The sequence below is a fragment of the Anolis sagrei genome, chromosome 4 (assembly GCF_037176765.1).
Source record: "Anolis sagrei isolate rAnoSag1 chromosome 4, rAnoSag1.mat, whole genome shotgun sequence".
Classification (NCBI taxonomy): Eukaryota; Metazoa; Chordata; class Lepidosauria; order Squamata; family Dactyloidae; genus Anolis; species Anolis sagrei.
Window position 1 is genome coordinate 101,615,512 of NC_090024.1, and position 20,069 is coordinate 101,635,580.

The 20,069-nt window shown below is 38.7% G+C and overlaps 1 protein-coding gene across 4 annotated transcripts in view; it reads right to left on the minus strand.

Annotated features, from left to right (window-relative positions):
* TRIO (trio Rho guanine nucleotide exchange factor) overlaps positions 1-20,069 on the minus strand; it is a 373,539-nt gene that overhangs the window by 14,295 nt on the left and 339,175 nt on the right. For 3 of the 4 annotated variants that reach the window (XM_060774659.2, XM_067467537.1, XM_067467536.1), the window contains exons 43-50: positions 18,347-18,439; positions 17,428-17,478; positions 16,327-16,404; positions 13,393-13,584; positions 9,796-9,973; positions 7,737-8,503; positions 3,651-3,898; positions 1,063-1,201 (exon numbers count right to left, since the gene is read on the minus strand). In XM_060774659.2, coding sequence (XP_060630642.2) covers positions 1,063-1,201; positions 3,651-3,898; positions 7,737-8,503; positions 9,796-9,973; positions 13,393-13,584; positions 16,327-16,404; positions 17,428-17,478; positions 18,347-18,439 — 1,746 coding nt within the window. Of the gene's footprint in view, positions 1-1,062; positions 1,202-3,650; positions 3,899-7,736; positions 8,504-9,795; positions 9,974-13,392; positions 13,585-16,326; positions 16,405-17,427; positions 17,479-18,346; positions 18,440-20,069 lie in introns of those variants that run through there. The other variant, XM_067467538.1, reaches the window with a different exon arrangement.

The following is a 20,069-nucleotide window of genomic DNA, read 5'->3' on the forward strand; positions in this document are numbered from 1 at the left end:
AAATATAACCCACCATAACATGTTTTTTTGCACAGAGGAGAAAAAGGCTCCCAAATAATAATAATAATAATAATAAATGATAATAATGATAATGATGATGATGATTATTATTATTATACCTTACAACATTGGCACACTGGGTGTCGTGCCAAAAGATCTCAGTCGGCATTTGGAAACAATAAACACTGACAAAATCACAATCTGTCAACTGCAAAAAGCCACCTTACTTGGTTCTGTGTGCATCATTTGAAAATACATCACACAGTCCTAGACGATTGGGAAGTGTTTGACTTGTGATTTTGTGATACGAAATCCAGCATATAGATCTCATTTGCTGTGACATACTGTGTTTTTTGTCAGTATAATAATAATAATAATAATAATAATAATAATAATAATATAGTAAGGTATAATATAATAATAATGTAGTTGTGGGTGACATAATACTTCACGGTAGAACATTTTGTATCATTAACTATCAATAGTAGAATAATTTAGCCATGCTATTTCAAATAGTTGTGAAAACGGGACTGTGAAGAAAGATGACAGGAAGAAAATCAACACATTTGAATTGTGGTGCCAGAGGACAGCTCTCTGGATACCCTGGATAGTTCCCATCCCCCAAAGAGCAAATTAAGCCTGAACTCTTACTAGGAACCAAAATGACTAAACCGAGGCTATTGTACTTTGGACATGCTATGAAATGATGGAAGGGACAATAATTCTCAGTAAGGTGAAAGGAATACTGGACCTGAGTCTTTAAGACCTGAGCAGGGATGTTGAGGACCGAGACTCTCATTCATCCTAAGTTAAAATTGTCTTGATGGCACATAGCAGCAATAGCAACAATGACAACAGTTTGAATTGTATACAAATATTCTAAAAAACTGTGTTCAAAACAGGATTTTACTATTTCTATCTAAAAGAGGAACAATTATGAAAGAAAGCCAGTACAAACACATGCCAAGTACAGCAACCTTGGTGCTACATAAAATACAATACTGGCACATTTTGTCCCACAACTTAATGATTCCTATAAATACAACATCAGGAAGAAAATACCTTCACGGAAACCTTATTGGCAAGTCCGTCTCGAGATTTACGGTAACCATTTTCTAACTTGCCTTCCCTTTTGCCGTCTTTATCTTTTTTCTCAGATTTCTTCCTTAGACGGAGTGCTGTGTGCCAAGATGATGACTTCCTGAAGGTAGAACATAACCGCAATTAACTGGAGCTTCCTGTGGGTCATTTTTGCCTTGGAGAAATATTTTAAATCAACATGTAGAAGGAAGAACATTTGAAAAACACACCGAACAGTTCATTCAAATAAGGAGTAGTTTACGGATGAATCAGACAAATGACTTTCAAGGCCACATACATTTGGCAGATTTGATAAGAATTATATAATTATTGCACTAAAATAGCTATTATTGCATTTAGTTCTATATGTACTATATACATGACCTCATTCGATTAACACAGCAGTGCTCATGACATATGTCCCTATATAAAAAAAGAGGGATTTTTGGTATAGAAACATTACAGTATATACTCTAGCATAAGTCAACCCGAATATAAGCCGAGGCACCTAATTTAATCATAAAAAACTGGGAAAATGTATTAATTAACTCGAGTATAAACTGAGGGTGGGAAATGCAGCAGCAGCTGGTAAATTTCAAAATAAAAATAGATGCCAATAAAATTACATTAATTGAGGCATCAGTAGGTTAAATGTTTTTGAATATTTACATAAAACTGTAATTTAAGATATGACAGTTCAATTCTGATTAAACCATTATTCTAACCTTCTTAAATGTAAATGTGCTTACGTATCCTCCCAATAACAGAGAGTAAAATAATAAATATAATAAAAATAATTATATTAGAGTAAATGGAAATGTAATAACAGTAATAAGAGTAAAATAATAAATGTAATAATAATAGAGTAAAATAATAAATGTTATAATAACAATATTAGAGTAAAATAGTAAAGTTATTATTAATAATAAATAGAGTAAAATAATAAATGTAATAATAATAATAATAATAATAATAATAATAATAACGGAGTAAAATAAAAATAACTTTGACTTGAGTATAAGATGGGGGGGGGGGCTTTTTCAGCCTAAAAAGGGGGCTGAAAACAGCTTATACTTGAGTATATATGGTATGTAAAAATGAGTGATTTTCACCTAGTATTCTCCTTGGAATCTGTGTTTCTGTTTGGAATGATTTATTTATTTTGGGACAACATTCAATCACATAAACTACCAGTTTTGACTTTGAATGGTATCTCAACGAATTACAACTACAACTAGGCCTCAAATCTTATCTTCTTCTGCAGAAACAAAATATTTTCTTAAACCAGCAGCGTGCAAAGAAGCTTAGTGTAACCATGAGGTGTTTGCAACATCAAACAGCCTCTGAATGAGCAAACAGATTTGGAAACAATCTGAATTCTCAAAAATGTCAGAATCTTTGAATTACTAAATAATTATTCAATACGACGGGAAGCATCACCACTTGAAACAACCATTTGGCAAAGAAAAGGTTGTGAGACTTAAGAGGTATCTGTCTTAAGAGAGGTTATGCAAATGTTTTGGGGAGAGGTGAGATAAATTAGAGCATAAAAAGCCCAAACTCAAGTTTTTGTGGCAGTTTTTTTTCTTAAATATATCTAATTTTCTGCCTACTTACTTAAGTGTCAACTTATGTGAACTATTAGCCTGTATCCATCTCGTATAGAGTACTACTACGTGCTCTACGTGGGGTTGCCTTTGCGACTGTTCGGAAGCTTCAACTAGTCCAACATGCGGCAGCCAGATTGCAGACAGGAGTGGCATGCAGGGAGCCCACAACCCTCTGTTGTGCCAGCTCCACTGGCTGCTGGGCTGCTATCGAGCACAATTCAAAGTGCTGGCTTTGGCCTATAACACTCTGAATGGCCTCGGCCCAACTTATCTGCTTGAACGCATCTCCCTCTATGAACCATCACGAAGGTTAAGATCTTGGTCCCACCACCTTCGCAGGTGCGACTGGTGGAGACAAGAGACAGGGCTTTCTCAGTGGTGGCCCTTCGGCTGTGGAACTCCCTCCCTAGTGGATTAGATCGGCCCCTTTCCACCTGTAATTTCACAAACAAGTGAAAACTTGGTTTTGGGAGCATTTGGCCCCGCATAATTATCTGTGCAATACAGTTGGAATTGGCTTTAGATTGATGAATATGACTTTCTGATTATCTGGCTTTGGATCTATGCACAACAGTCATCTAATGTTTATATATGTTGCTTTAATGTTGTTTAATTGTTTTTAATTGTTGTTCGGGAATAGAACAATACCAATTTCGTAAGCCGTCCTGAGATCCCTTCGAAGTAAGGATGAGATATAAATAAATATTCTCCTAGTATTTAGTAAGGGTTTTGAGGTCATGGGTTAATATAGGATATGGTGAATTATTGATTGAATCTATTCCTTGACCATTCAATTCTAGTAAGGAGATACCAGGCACTACTGAAATAGGCAGGCAGAAACCTAAACTTTATCCATGAAGAATTCGGATTTCTGACACGAGAAATCTGTCAGCCCTACATGAATACGACCTACCATTCTGGAATGAGAACAGACACATTGGAATTCTCTGTGGGACTTACTTCATTGTTCCATCAGGGTTGTCAACGGTGATTGCACTGGTGTGCCCCAGGACATAGCCGGGGATCCAGCCCTCGGCTGCGGGGCACTGATCAGTGGCGGCGCGGAACACCAAAAACATGTTCTGTTGGTTGCTGGCTAGAATTTGCACAACTTCTCCTTGGTAGACATTAATCTCATCCTCCTTCACTGCCGTATAATCGTGTGTCACCAGCATGGTGGAGATATTGCTACTGCTGCTACTTTCACTCTGTGGATGAAGCGATCAGGTAGAGGGAAAGGAAATGGGAGAACGTTTACTCAAGTAGAAGGGTGCGTGTAAGGTGGCTCTATTCCATAACATCAGCACAAAGAAATTTCCGTTTCAGTAGGCTTGTAGTAATATCAAAATATTCCTTTCACAACTATATTGCTACTGAGCTGATTTAAAAAATCTAAACAAACACACACTGTAATCTTAAAAATAGAGCAACCAGGCTGGTATGCGTATTAATTAAGGAGATATGGACATATTTGGGAGATGTGTTTGTATTTTTGAAGGATGTGGTAAACTAAATTACAGTAGAAGCCGTACATCTGCAAGGGATATGTCCCAGGACCTTGGGTAGCTACACAAAATTATGGGTAATAATAAACGCTATTGAACAAACGACTTTCGGTGGAAACATAGTTTCACTGTAGGAGCTAGAAAATACATAGAAATATAGCTTTTAAAAGTATCTTCACCATTCTCCTGCAGAAGGTAAGTTAAAATCTGGTAGTGTGAACATCTGAGAGGCAAACGGTTTCAGATTTTCACATTTCACAAGTCTTCTTAGACTTTGTGAGCTGAATTTCCTAACAATGACTGGGAAGGCTAGAATAAAAACCATATACTTCTTTTCCTCCACTCTACCTCTTGTCTTTTCTTGGGCTTCATAATACAAGTCAAATTAAACCATAATCCTTCACTACATCCAAACTAGAGATCTGTGATGTAATGTTAGTTTGCTTCCTAGTGTTTTTAAATCTTGCTAAATGAGCTGATAATAAATTCACAACTTCTGTTTTGGATGTAAAACTTATCCATACCTGAAAAAGACCATGTGCTGAAGCTAACAGGTGTAAATGTGTGTGGAGGCACTACTCATCCCAAGTATAATGAACTTGGTTTATGGATTTGGGATTATTATATCTAAATTGGCCAAGCATAATCCTCACCTCGGATTTTCCGTGTTCATCTTGAGGACAGAGCCTAGATGGTATGCACTGATGCCACACAGGTCCATATCAACTGTGTGTTCTAATGGGGAAATATTCTGGGATGAAGTATGCTACATATCTAAATGAAAGACTAAACCAGTGGTTCCCAACCTTTTTTTTAACCAGGGACTACTTTGACCAGGGTTCACTCTCCAACATTAGTACCAAAAGAGTTACAAATCAATTTTGGTCAACTTTAGATTCAGTTTGGTTATTTGGGGTGCGGATACAGAAAACTGTATTGGATAGACCACATCAGCTCTAGTTTCTGATACAGAACATATGCCACCCAGTACAGAACATATGCCATCTGCTCGCCCACAGAAAAACATATTTAATAATTTAGAGCTGATGTGGTAATAGTAATCTTTTATGGGTGGTCAGCCTCTTCCCTCCCAAGATCCCCGTTGCCGCGGCACCATAAGAGGGTTTTGCAAGACCAGTCGCTATTGTTGCCACATGGTAATGGTGAGGCCTCGGCACTATAAGAGGGTTTTGCGAGAACAGTCATTACAGTAGTAATGGCGAGGCCATGGACTATATTTTAGTTCTTGCGGACCACTGGTGGACCATTGACCACAGGTTGGGAAACACTGGAATAAAGAGTTAATTTGCTTGTTTAAGCTGATCTCTAAATCTGAATGTAAGTTAATTAAATCCACAGATTATACTATAATGACTTGCAGACTAGATGTTTTCATTTACTGATTTGCACAAAATATCCTCTTGCTCTTCTTGATATTAACTCTTGCAAAATAAGCTCTAGAGAGAATTGCCTTGCTAAGTTGAAGGAAAGGACATGTTTCCATCAATGGCATCATATTATTGCAAATGTTATGCTTTTCACTGACCTCAACAATATCCATATTTAATGTAGGGAGGGGAAGGAAACAATGAAGAAAATATTTCTAAGAGGTAATTTTATTTTAAATATAAGGAATAGGTAGTGTTCCATTTTATAGATGGAGGCCACAAGGTGGTGCTAGACAGAGAAAAATAGTCCATTTTATGAAGGAGCTTTCCTGTTATTCTTCCCACCCATGTCCCTTTAGTCCAGTGGTTCTCAACCTGGAGTCCCCAGATGTTTTTGGCCTACAACTCCCAGAAATCCCAGCTAGTTTACCAGCTCTTAGAATTTCTGGGAGTTGTAGGCCAAAAACATCTGGGAACCCCAGGTTGAGAACCACTGCTGTAGTCAAAGCAAACATAGTTTATAATATGGGAAGGGGGGGGGGATAACCAGTGAAAATTGGGGTAATGGTTTTCCTCCTTCAACTTCCCTCCCCATAAAATGGACTATCCCTTCTCTGTCTAGACCTCCTTTTAGCCACCGCCCAAACAATTGAACAGCACCAAGGATTTTTGTTCTGACCCATTGCGAAGTATTATTTCATTTTTTAAATAGTGCATATGCATATTTCTGAAGTAGGAACATTTAATTTTTTAAGCATCGCAAAAGGAATTCCCTCTGCCTATATATATACCTTTAACAACCCTATTCCCTACTCGCCTCAAACAAGTTTATCTTCATGGTCAAGTTGACATTCCTTACATCCAGAAAACTATCAAAGTAGGCACACTAAAACCAAATCAAATAAAGATAAGACCAGGAGCCTAAAACAAGAAGAGACATGCAAAGCAGAATTTCGTACCCTAGAGCTATGCTACAGTAAGTGAAAGAGGAAATCAAGAGTGCTATATTGTTAAAAATTCAATCCAATAGTGCATGCATGCAAGAAAGATTTGGAAGGCCAGGTGATGCGCAGCTGATGTTGTGGAGCAACTGCGAAAGAAGCTGGAAACGTGTGCAACGTATTTAAACAGAGGAAAAGGTCTGGGATTGATTCAGTGTGACAGTCTCATTCCCCATGATCAGTGTTTAATTTCAAAAATCTTAAAAGTGTCTTTTCAAAGCCATGTTGTGTTTCCAGATGGAAGTCTCACAGAGAAGTATGGAGTCTGCTGGCCGACAACCCTGTTCTTCCCTTGCAGTACCAGACAGCAGAATGGTTTGAAAAATTGCATTTTCAGGTACCCTGGTGAAGAGCTTCACAGAGATTTTACAGAAGGTTTTTAAAAAAATATATATGGCGATTTGACTAAGATAGCCTTTTTGTGTATAGCAGTATACTCAGGATTTTTTTTTATGCTGGAAGATTCCTTGACAAGGTGCATGCATATTTTAAAGACAGCAAGTCAACAGAATGCTTCAGCTCATTTGAAATTTAAAAACAGATAAGAGCAGCAGAAGACCTCCATGATTATCTGAATGCAAGATGATGGAGACCACAGGGGAGTGCTGGCTTCCTCGTGCATCTGGCTGCCTGATCCAGCTGGGCAATTCTTAGTTTCTTCAAAGCGTCATCTGGAGTGGGGAAAATGAACTGCGTGCTTGTAAGGAGGAGGAAGCCCTGAACAAATCTGCAGCAGAAATACAGGTGATGCGTAAACAAGAGTTCCCACATGGCGGCGGCACACAGCAGGTTAGATTTGTGCCTTTGTGTTAGATAGGGAGGGGAAAGCCAAGAGCAAGTTAGTAGAAACCAGACTAGCAGATTTTAAAAAAATCAGCAGAGGTCAAAGTCATATTTAGAGTTAGAGTTTTTTTCTGTGCGTCTGTATACATATTGCAAGTTTTTATCTTATGTATACACACGCAGATCAACATATGTCTCTATTGAGATCTGCACAGAAAGGCTGGAGCGACTGATTGTTATTATTTCAGAGCAGTGGTGCAGCATTGGAGAGCCAGAAGTTAGTACGGAGGCTGATGGTCACGCGCAGGAGAAGGGAGCATGGGAAGAGTTTTAGAAGAGCTCACAGGAGAGAAGCGCTCTGGCTCTTACCCCATTACTCTGGGTGGAGTGTACTGACTGCTCGCTGGCCGAGGAACATGTGCTCATGCGGTCTGTGTCCTTGCTGTGTGAAGAGTGGCGGCGGACCTGGCGCTGGAGGGAGTCACTGTCCCCGGGGAAAGTGAAGGAGCCGGGACGGCTGACAGGGGATGCTGGGATGGAGCTCCAAAAGGAGCCTTTCTGCAGAGGACTGCTGGGTGTAAAGTTTTCCTTGCCAAAAGGAGAGGGGAAAGTCATTGCAGGAGGAGGGTTTACAGGTGAGATAGCTCCAGGTCTGGCTTTCCCCAGCGTCAGGGATCCTATGCTGTTCCTTGAACGAATCTCCTCCGAATTCCCTCGGCATTCCCTCTGATCTGCATCCGCAGGACCATAAGTGCTTGTCCGTGCCTTCCGGGGGCTCTCCAAAGCATTCATCTTGGGGATCTTCTCTGCTTCTTTCTCAGGACCATTTTGCTGTATGTTTGATGGATGCCTGCCTGCCTGGCTGAAGCCAGCTTGTAGGGTAGTTGTGTGGGGAGGCAGGGAGGGATTGTGAATGGACGTACCTGACATCTTGTCTGCCTCTGCCTGGACTGAGGCTGCAGAGGAGACCAGGACTGGGGAATGGTGTCGGACCGGCTGTGGGATCCGAGAAGGTCTGCTACGGCTGGAGCTGGGGATTCCAGTGCAGGAGCTCGGGCCGCTGCTGCTGCTGTTGTTGCTGCCGCCGCCACCAGGACCACTGTGGTTCCTCTGGTACTCGATTGGTGATGTCAAGGCTGAGGTGACCATTGGGAGAAAACAGAGAAATTCACATAAAATGGAAGACAAAGCAAAGCAGCTTCCTACACAAGATTTCACATAATAATAATAAACTTTATTTATACCCTGCCACCATCTCCCCAACGGGGACTCGGGGTGGCTAACATGAGGCCAAGCTCAGACAACATATTATAGCAAAATAAAACCAAAAAACGTAAGCAACAAGCAACAGCATCATCATTATATAAAACACAGGAATACAATAACAATATAACATTATAATAATCACAATTACAATTACAGTGGGTGGGCCACATGTGCAGGATAAAATGTTAAAAGACTCGAATGAGATAAGAAGAGGAGCAAGTTATTTGCAAGAGGGAACTCATAAAAAACACAGGGTTGTGGAACCAGACTTTCCCATTAGGGGGGGCATGTACTCCAGTGACAGAAGCATTGAGGGGAGAAGTGGTGTCATGTTGTGCACCTACTCACCAAAGGCGCAGCAGAAGAGCCAGGTTTTAAGGTTCTTTTTAAAGGTCTAAGATTGTACCAGCAATTATTTAGGCTGGCATTGTTTTTGTCACATCTGCTAAGTAAAGTGGAACACAGTCAACTAGTGCACAGCTTCTCCACAGGAACAAAGAGAATACTGTCAGAAATATGACAAAAATTATCTAGGTATTTTTAATTACAAAAATGTGAGTCGAGCACTGAAAGGGTTAAATGGATGCAATGCCTCAGCAAAAGCTGCAGTTTTATATAAGCAGGTGTGCCTGTAGCTTAGTAGGTTTTCATGTTAGTTTGCCTCAGTGGGAGAAAGGTCTCAGTCTGTGAGAGGCCTCACAGTGTGAGGTAGGCCTTTGTCTGTGAGAAGCTTCAGTGAGAGAAGCCCCAGGTTGAAGACCTCGCGTGTAAAGCTACTGTGTAAGTTCGGTATGAGAGAAAGCTCTGTGAGAGTGAAGTCGTTTACCTGCACGAAAAAGAAACCCAGTGTGAAGGCAAATACTAGAATTAATGTCAAGGGGAAACCATTGCCTTGAATGTAGTCAAAAAAGGTAAGCATTATATTTGAATAAATACAGTATTCCAGAAACCATAAACACCAATGAAGAATAAGATACATATGTGAAGGGGTAATTTTGACAGTAATATGGCAAAGGAAATTTACTAGAGAGTTGAACCTAATACTGAAATCTGAATAGGAGAAAAAATGTAGTTTTGACAGAAATATGACAAAGGAAATTTACTAGAGAGTTGAACCTAATACTGAAATCTGAATAGGAGAAAAAAATGTAGTTTACATTACCATTTAGAAAATTACGCTGGTTTTCCAAAATTTGGTTGATTTCATGGATCCACATTTGGCGGACTCCTGGACTGGTGGAATGCAAAACAAAAGTCTCCATAGAATCACCTGCTCTCGATGTCAGTGCAAATTTACATGGATCGTTGTCTACGTTTTCCTCCAAACAAAGGCAACTCACCTTCATTATAAAAAAATTAAGCAAAATATTAAGAAGTGAAATTCCTGAACCGGTGTCATTATTTTTAATCAGATAGCAGGAGGAACTAGTGTTTGAGAGACCTCTGTGAACCTGAGATCTTCTCACTGGATTAAGGCAGTGGTTCTCAACCTATGGGTCCTCTGCTGTTTGGCCTACAATTCCCTGAAATTCCACCCAGTTTACTGGGTGTTTGGATTTCTGGGAGTTGAAGGCCAAAACATCTGGGGATCCACAGGTTGAGAACCACTGGGTTAAGGGATGTAACACTCATTCTGACTCTATTTTGGCTTCAGCACTGCCTATCAACATAGTCATGTCCTAATTGGGAATTCACAAACAATTTTTCCAGACCAAGCCAGAGGCCAAACTTATGCTAACTCTTTAAAAAAGTAAATCATTTGGGGCTTAGACGCCCAATTTAGTCAAGTAGCAGTCCTTTCCTAGTTTAACATAACCCTTTACAGGTTATTTGTTACAACAGTTATTGACACTATCAAGTATCCTGGGCTGATGTGTGAACAAACAGCATGGAAATTAAGCTTGGGAGATGTTCAACAAAGCAGCCAATAAAGAATACCAGAAGTAAATATTAGGTTATGATTTCACTTAACATGGAGGCGCCCTACATAAATATATTTACATTATACAGACTTAACAAGATGTTGACTTAATGAGAAGTAACCTCAGATAGAAAGGCACCTGAAAAAGAAGCAAAAGGGCTTTCAGGAAACTGAGCATAGGAAACACCAGAATATATCTGGGATCTCTTGTATGTGCTCAACACATGGTTGGGATGTCCTACAGGAGCAGATTCTCTTATATGATTCCATCCATCTTTGCATGCAGGGTTCACAGTTGTGGAAAAAACTATGTTCTATGTATACTAGATATCTCAATGGATGCATCAAAAACAAAGTGGTAAAACCTCCCCTTGTAATCCATTCAAATGTAGATTCATAAGAAGTGGCCCAAATGAGCAACAAGTGCTCTTGATCCTCATTCCTATTAAGTAGTTTCAAATCATACAATGGTTGAATTCAAAATTTTCCTCTGTTCAGTCTTTCCTCATTATTGTTCATTTCTCACAGCAGGCTAACTACTCATTCACCAGACCTGGCATAATTGAAAATACTTTTTATCTGTTTGTCACACAGGAAAAGGAGAAGTAAAGTACTTCATTATGTGGCTCTTGGGACATTGTCAGCCATAAGCAGAAGAAACGATTTCTTTGAGCTTACCAGGAATCATAGAAAAAGAACACAAAATCTTGGAGTGACTGGCTGAAAGAAAACCTTTGAACAGACAGCAGAGAGGAGCTTAATGAGCTTCCCACTCTCCAATTGCTGGCTTTATATATCTTTGAAAACATTCTGTGATTTTTCCTGATTCACAAAATGAACCCTAGAGGATATTTCTAAATTACTTTTACAGAGAATAGAGGACTTTTGGACTTAACTAACCTTCACCAATGCGGTGTCCTCTAGACCAGCGGTTCTCAAAGTGTGCTCTGGGGAGCCCTTGGGACTCTGCGAAGCATACTGAGGGTCTCCATGATACCCCCTGGGGTTTCTGCTATTATTAATGTTACTACTACTACTACTACTATTACAAAGGCTAGATGGCCATTTGTTGTGGGGTACTTTGTGCTTTTCCTGCATGGCAGAAGGGTATTGGACTAGATACATCCTGGGTTTCTGCTATTATTATTGTTCTGTCCCTGCACTAGCTAAATATTTGGAAGGTGCCTGTGGTGCAGGGAACAGATTGAATGCTACGTATTTTAAATAAAAACAAGAATTTATTAGATAACAGATCTCAAATTTCCTCCACTCTTGAGTTTACTGCAGGTTTTTGTGAGGGGAGTTAAAGTCCTTGAAGCATAACCACGGTTCTAACTGAATGTTACTTTAATATGACTTCAATTGGATCTCAATCTGTTTTGTCTCTGACATGGCTTTACTTTGTGTCTTTACATTCATATAGTTTTAATGTAACTGGTATGGCCTTGACGTGACTTGTGTGGTTTCGATGTGATGTTCTATTTTCTTTTGGATCCTCCAACCTTCCTTACTCTTTACCTTCCAATTACCAAACTGGCTGACTCCTCAAAGAACTAGGAGGGTCTTGGCTGAGGTTCCGCCCCTAAGAGGAGTCTTAAAAAGGACAGGGTGAGGGAGGTCTAAAATACAACTAGGAAGAGGCTATCTAGACCAGGGATCCACAAACTTTTTAAACAGAGGGCCAGGTCACAGTCCCTCAAACTGTTGGAGGGCCGGATTATAGTTTGAAAAAAGAAGAAGAATGAATTCCCATGCACACTGCACATATCTTATTTGTAGTGCAAAAACACTTAAAAGCAATACAGTAATTAAAATGAAGATCAAATTTAACAAATATAAAATTATTAGAATTTCAATGGGAAGTGTGAGCCTGCTTTTGACTGATGTGATTGTTGTTGTTGTTGCGTGCTTTCAAGTCATTTCAGACTTAGGTTGACCCTGAGCAAGGGCCGGGTAAATGACCTGGGAGGGCCGTATCCGGTCCCCGGGCCATAGTTTGGGGACCCCTGACCTAGACTAACCCACACACTATACATAAAATACTCATCCCCTCTAACTAAATATGGGTTTAACAGGAGTAAACCATGAGAAATCTTGTGGAGGCCAGACAGTAATAATAATAATAATAATAATAATAATAATAATAATAATAATGGATGCCAACTGGGGTTTCTGCCATTATTATTATTGATATTATGATTATTATTATTTTCTACTACAAAGGCTGGATGGTCATCTGTTGAGGGTGCTTTGATTGTGCTTTTCCTGCATTGCAGAAGGGGGTTGGACTGGATGGTCCCTGGCGTTTCTGCTATTATTATTATTATTATTATTATTACAAAGGCTGGATGGCCATCTATTGAGGGAGCTTTGACTGTGTTTTTCCTGAATGGCAGAAGGGGATTGGACTGAATGCTCCCTGGTGTTTCTACTATTATTATTGTTATTATTACAAAGGCTGGATGGCCATCTGTTGGGGGTGTTATGATTGTACTTTTCCAACGTGGCAGAAGAGGGTTGGACTGAATGGCCCCTGGGTCTTCTACTGAAATACTGTTAGGGTTATGTTGGTCAAAAAGTTTGCCCATGCCTGATATATATACAGTATATATAATATATAAACCTTTCTTGGGGCTCCATGAGAAAGTTTTGCTTCAAGAAGGGCTTTGTGGCTGAAAATGTTTGAAAACCCCTGCTCTAGATTAACATGGCCAGTCATCATGGCCAATCTGGGATTTGCAGCCCCAAACATCTGGAAGGTGTCACATTGGGGATAAAAATTGATTAAAACCTTAAACCTAACCACCTTTAAAGAAAAAAAAAACCTTATATGCTTACCTTTATGCTATTTTTAAATAAGAACCCTGGTGTTGAGAAGCCTTTCTTTTTATCTAGTGGTTCACTGAATATGACAATCTGCTCAAACAGGAAGACCCGCCTTTCTTTCAACCGTGGCAAGAGTCCTGTATCCTGGTCCGTAACCATGAAGGTGTCTTGCAGCAACAGTTTTCCCTGGGCAACAATTTTACCCTTAAAACAGAAACCAGAACAAGTTAGTTAAGCCTTCCAGCCCACTCAGTGACATGAGTAATGATATTGTTAAAGAAAAGCATGTCTAGTAAGATGTTGACATCTCATGGATTTGTTTTGTTGCACAAATTATCCTGCTCTTTGTAGTTCAAACAAAATTGCATTTGTATGTAGTTAATACTAATTTATTCTTGAAGTACTGCAATTTTGAAAAGAGTGAAGAAGAAACATAAATAACCAGCAATTTCATATTCTAAACAAATCAATGTTATACAGATCAACAATATGCTAGCATGTACAAGGAAAACAGAGGTTCGTCTTTTCAATGACTACCAGATGATATCTGCTAAACAATAAGATATGCAGAATATACTATCTTAAAAAAGTAACAACATTATTAGCTATCTCCTAATATCATGCCAAAAACTCAGTAGAATTATGTTCACATTTGGACATGTAACTATCAGTAGCCCTATCCCGAATTTTCAAATTGTGAGGACTGGTGGCATTTAAAAAACATAGTGCTTTACTTATATTCAATATTCATGAATTTGGAATTTCATGTAAGTTGGTCTCATCTGAGTTCCTGTCATCCAACAATCTTGTGAACTAGGTCTATGTAAATTGGTTTTTCACATTCTAGACTGCCTCTTTTTCAAATAATTAAGACCTCCTATATTAGATGAGAGTATACACTCTAGGACAGGAGTCCTCAAACTTTTTAAACGGAGGGCCAGATCACAGTCCCTCAAACTGTTGGAGGACCAGATTATAATTTGAAAAAAACACGAATGAATTTCTATGCACACTGCACATATCTTATTTGTAGTGCAAAAAAACCACTTAAAACAATATAATAATTAAAATGAAGAACAATTTTAACAAATATAAACTTATTACTATTTCAGTAGGAAATGTGAGCCTGCTTTTGGCTGATGAGATAGGATTGTTGTTGCGTGCTTTGAAGTCTTTTCAGACTTAGGTTGACCCTGAGTGAGGGCCGGGTAAATGACCTTTGAGGATCGTATGTGGCCCCCGGGCCTTAGTTTGAGGACCCCTGTTCTAGGAGAACAGAATGGAAGGAAACATAATAATAATAATAATAATAATAATAATAATAATAATAATAATAATAATAGATTTGTAGATTGCCCTATCTCCCCAAAGGGACTCTGGACGGTTTCCAACATATAAGGCAAACATTCAATGCCAGCGAAGACATATAAACAAGTTTACATTGAAAACAGAACACATCAAACAATATCAAACAACCTAACTTTAAACTTAATACCAAACAGAAATTAATACAAAAAAATAAATGACCCAAATAGACATAATCACATAGTATAATTATCACAAGATAAAACACCTAAAACGAACAGCTAAAACCTTATTGATAAGTGGGATGGTTTTCAACAACCAATAGGCTAAAATCAATTCCAGTATCTAGACAAGATTTAATGTATCTAGATGATGATGTATATTGATATGTTAGTCTGCCTTCTCTCCACATGCCAGAGTGCATAGATGGGTTTTTAGCAACTTTCTGAAGGTGAGGGGAGAGGGGGTAGTTTTCAGTTCTTTCGGGAGAGAATTCTAGAGGCAGGGAGCAGTCATGGAGAAGGCCCTCTCTCTCATTCCCACCAGCCGTGCTTGGAATGGGGATGGGACCAAGAGCAGGGCTCCTTTCACAGCTCAAGCCGGTTTGTATATGGAGATGCGGTTCTGCAAATAGTCTGGGCCTGAACCATTTAGGGCTTTATATGTAACAACCAGCACTTTGTATTTAGCCCGGAAGCAGACCAGCAACTAGCAGAGCTGCCTCAGCACTGGAGTTGTTCTCTCACGATGCGGCACTCCAGTTAGTAACCTAGATGCTGATCTCCGAACTAGCTGCAGCTTCTGAACGATCTTCAAAGGCAACCTCATGTAGACAGCATTGCAGTAGTACAAACGAGAAGTAACCAAGGCGTGGACTACCATGGTCAGATCTGGCATCTCAAGGTATGGGCGTAGCTGGAGCACAGGTTTTAATTGTGTGAAGGCGCTTCTGGCCACCACTGACACTTGGGGTTTCAGAATCAGCAATAAGTCCAGGATCACCCCAAGTCTGCAAACCTGTGCCTTCAAGGGGAGTGTGACCCCATCCAGCACAGGTTGTAAACTCACAGCCTAATTCGCCTTCCGACTGACCAGAAGTACCTCTGTTTTGTCTGGATTTACTGTCAACTTATTAGCCCTCATCCAGTCCATCACTGATGACAGGCAACGTTTTAGGGGCAGGACGGCATCCTCGGCTTTCGGTGGAAAGGAGTAACAGAGTTGGGTGTCACTGGTGTAAATTTGACACCAAACTCCAAAACTCCGGAAGATGTCTCTCCCAGCGGTTTCATGTAAATGTTAGACAGCATTTTAACTATAGCAGAATGCATCCAGGGGGCATTTCCTCACTCTGTAGTCTAGCCATGAGGAGAGGTGGGTAAGAAATATAATAATTATAATCATCATCATCATCGCACTATTAATCGGCCCATGGTTAAAGCCAATTGAGAATAGAGGCTAATTCTTTACAGGATGCCTTCAACCTGTAATATAATGAAGACGTTTTAGATTGCCTAAAAATTCTAAAACTGAAACGAGGACATCAAAAATGTTTTTGTTTGATCTTCAAGTATACAATTATGAAGAAAACCTGCTGTTCATCAAGAATGAAGAAGAGCACAAAGTTAATGAAGAACTTACATCAAATCCTTGTAAACGACCAACATTCATCATGTCGTTGCACCGTTTGGGGACTATACACATTACTTCTACAGCCCTCTGTTGAATCAAAGGAGAAGAATTTTAGAATAGTCAGCTGTACTCAAAAATGTCATCCCACGAGATATGTTATATAACTCTCATATTATATTAACTATGTCACAAAAACAGACTAGCGACTGTTTGTAGGAACAAACAGTATGCCTTCTTTTGAAGACTCCTTGATGAATTATTTCAAAACAGCCAAAGTATTGTGTCAAGCATTATTTCCATAATGAATAAAACTTGAAAAATGAAAATAAAAAGTATTCAGAAGAAGTGAGACACAAACTCTGTAGATGTACTCTAACCCCTCCATTTGCTCTTTAAAAATCTGTCTTGGATGACTGGGCCCAATAAAAAATGGGGAAAGACAACATGTTCAATAAGGCAATAATAATAATGATAATAATAATAATAATCTTTATTCGTACCACACCACCATCCTCCCAAAGGGGACTCGGGGTGGATAATGTAAGGCTAAGCCAAAATTACAGTACAGCAAAATGAAATACAGAAAAACAAAAGTACCATCAAAAATAAATACATGAAATAACAAAATAAACAGTTTCAAAATAACATGATAGAGAAATAGAACACAGTGGGCGGGCCAAATGTACTAAGATAAAATTAACACATAATGTAGTGAAATTACTGAAAAAGAAGTGCCAAATATAAGAAGTCTCAGTTTGGGGACCTTTGACATAACTCACCAGGCAACTTGAAGGCACATGTGCACACATAATGCCCCTTACTTGCCTGTGAGAATTACTTACAACCCATTTTAGAAACATTAACTGAAAGAAGTTGGATAAACATAATTAAATAACGCTTTCCAAAGCAGAAGGCTGTATAATCTAAAGAAAACGAAACAAACAAACAAGAACCCAGCATCATCTGTATTTAGGAATTACTATAATAAAATGAGAGCATTAAATGAGTAGCAACATTAAAAGAGTGCTGGATTCTGGCACAGCTCCAACAGTTACATTGTTGGTGGTAAAAATACATTAATGGTTTTTAAAAAACAATATTTCTAAATACCTCTAATTCTGTTGTGTCAAGATTAGCTTTTTTGGAGTATTTGAGGAAGTCCTATAATAAAAGAGAAAATATAAAATGAGACCGATGTTCCGTTTATAATGAAGAGCAAAAAAACCCAAAGCAAAACAACTCCACACCTCAATAAGAAAGTCTTCTTTTTCAGAAATCCCCAATTATCTAACATTCCATTGAGGAATTTCTAGAACCAGAGCTTTTGCTAAGCTAATACACTTTATCTGAAATCCCAAACATATGAAATAGTGTCTCTTGATTTTATTTGATTTTAATTAACCTTCACTTTGTTGTATTATGTTGGTGCGTCTGTAAGTAGTTAATCAATAACCGCATTGAGTTGCCGAAAACCGCATTGAGTCGCCGATTTAGGCTGAAAAATGCGGTATAAAAATAAAGCAAATAAATAATAATAAATAATAACTTCAAACTATAGGAAAGGAGATTCCACTTGAACATTAGGAAGAACTAACTATGAGAGCTATTCAGCAGTGGAACTCTCTGCCCCGGAGTGTGGTGGAGTCTCTTTCTTTGGAGGCTTTCAAGCAGAGGCTGGATGGCCATCTGTCTGGGGTGCTTTAATGTGATTTTCTTGCTTCTTGGCAGGGGGTTATACTGTATGGCCCAAGAGATCTATTCCAACTCTATGATTCTATGTGCTTGTATCACTTTCTTTTTGCGTGTATCTTTCATAAGGAGTTTGTTTAACCTCTGGTTTGCTGGTAAAACCGAATTATATATAATGTCACAAAACTATGCATATCTAAAACGTGTGTTACCAAAATGAAAAGTTTAGTAAGCTCTCTAGTAGATATTGCTCCTCATGTAAATAAGGTATGAAAAAAATATTTTTAAAAAGTGCTCCAAATGCTACACATTGCAACTGATAGCATCCCATGTGCCTTACCTTTAGTAACAATTGATATTTCATAATTCTTTGCACTGGCTTTATCAGCAAATCTGTAAGCTGAAGTCTATGACCCAAACGCTGCTTCAGGTCCTAGTAGCAACAAGAAAAAAATTAGAGAAGAGCTGAAAGTTCTTTCATTTAAGAGGAAACATTTTCAAAAAGACTATCATAGGTCTGTAGAAACCCATCCTGAGTCTAAATTCTCCTTCTGATTTCCCCATTGCTTCCCTTATTCTTAGTTTGCTGCTGTATTTAGAAACAAAATGAATCACCAAGAAATTATTTTCTTTTTTCAAAACATTATATGTAAGTATGGGATACAAATCTTCCTTAACTTCATTCTACCCAAATCTGCAAATAAAAATGAACCAGAACCATTCTTCCACCCACCCACCAGTCTCTTGGACTAAAAATATTTATCAACAACATTTGATGTTCTTTTTGCCTTTACAATAACAACAATATTTATTACGGTTCACAGACCCATCAGTAAACAAACAGTCATTTAAAATTCTCCTATCTCGGGAAAAATTCATTGTACAAGATACATCTACATGGTTTCAAGTAATACCCCTATCAGGGGTTAATTGCTTCTGTTAGGAATTTTGCCACTATGAGAGTCACCCTGTGGCACTAAAAGATATCTAACAATCCTTTGCAAGGGATGGTTAGTCATTCGGGACAGGATTGGATATAAAAGTTGGCTAAGTTGCACCGTGTAATAGCAGCACTGCAATAAAATGTATTCTATTGTTTATATTTAATTTCCTCCACAGGGACATAGTCTTTGGGAGTGGGAAATTCCAGACAGTCTACCTCTTAGCAGCTCTGAGGTAAATACGCTTAATCTCACCTTTGTAAATAGTCTGTGATATGTAGTCACTGTAAAGCTTTTTAGGGGTTCACATGTCTTAAATGGCTCTTGGTATGGTAAGTTTAGGACTCTCGGTGAGCAAGGTGAATTTGAACGGGTTCTAAGCTCTACCAGGGCAATGTCCTGCAACCTTTGCTTAAGGGATTCTTGTGCCATTTTGAATCCCAAATGGAGCAGAAGAGATGCAGATAGTCCAATTGAGATTGCTTTTCTTTCAATCCTCCTTTCCCAAAGGGATTTGGAGGCATCATAAGGGAGGTGCTGTAGTAAACCTGTTCCCAGTTTGAATACCATTGTTTTTAACCAGGCCCTAGTACTCAATGGGCATTCACCAGTTTCTAGAAATAGGACTGCATTTGGTACATAAGAAGGCACATTTAGAAAAGACCCGGAAGTACAACTATATCCTTCTGGCTTTTTCTTTTCCCATTTTGTTTTTGTTTCTTTTTTTCCTTTCTCCTCCCCCCCTTTTTTTCTTTTACTTCTTTCATCTTCCCGCTTTCTTTAATCACATTGTTCATGCACTTTTTATGTAAAGTAAAATAAAGTAAAGTTTATTATGGTCGATGACCAGATCACAACACGGGGACCCAGTCCCGTACATTCACATCAAACCCAAGGGGTTATATGCTTCAAACTTCAACAAATTTTAAAATCTAAGCTAAAAACCATTACAAGCAGTTATTCAAACCTAACTCAACCTACAAGATCATCCGACGCAATCTAAAGGGTATAGGATATTTGTTTACACTTTTTATGTAAAAGAAATAACCTATACCTTTTCTTTTCTGGAATCTCTTATTCTCAATAAAAAACAATTTAAAAAGATCTTATAAACCTTGCCTA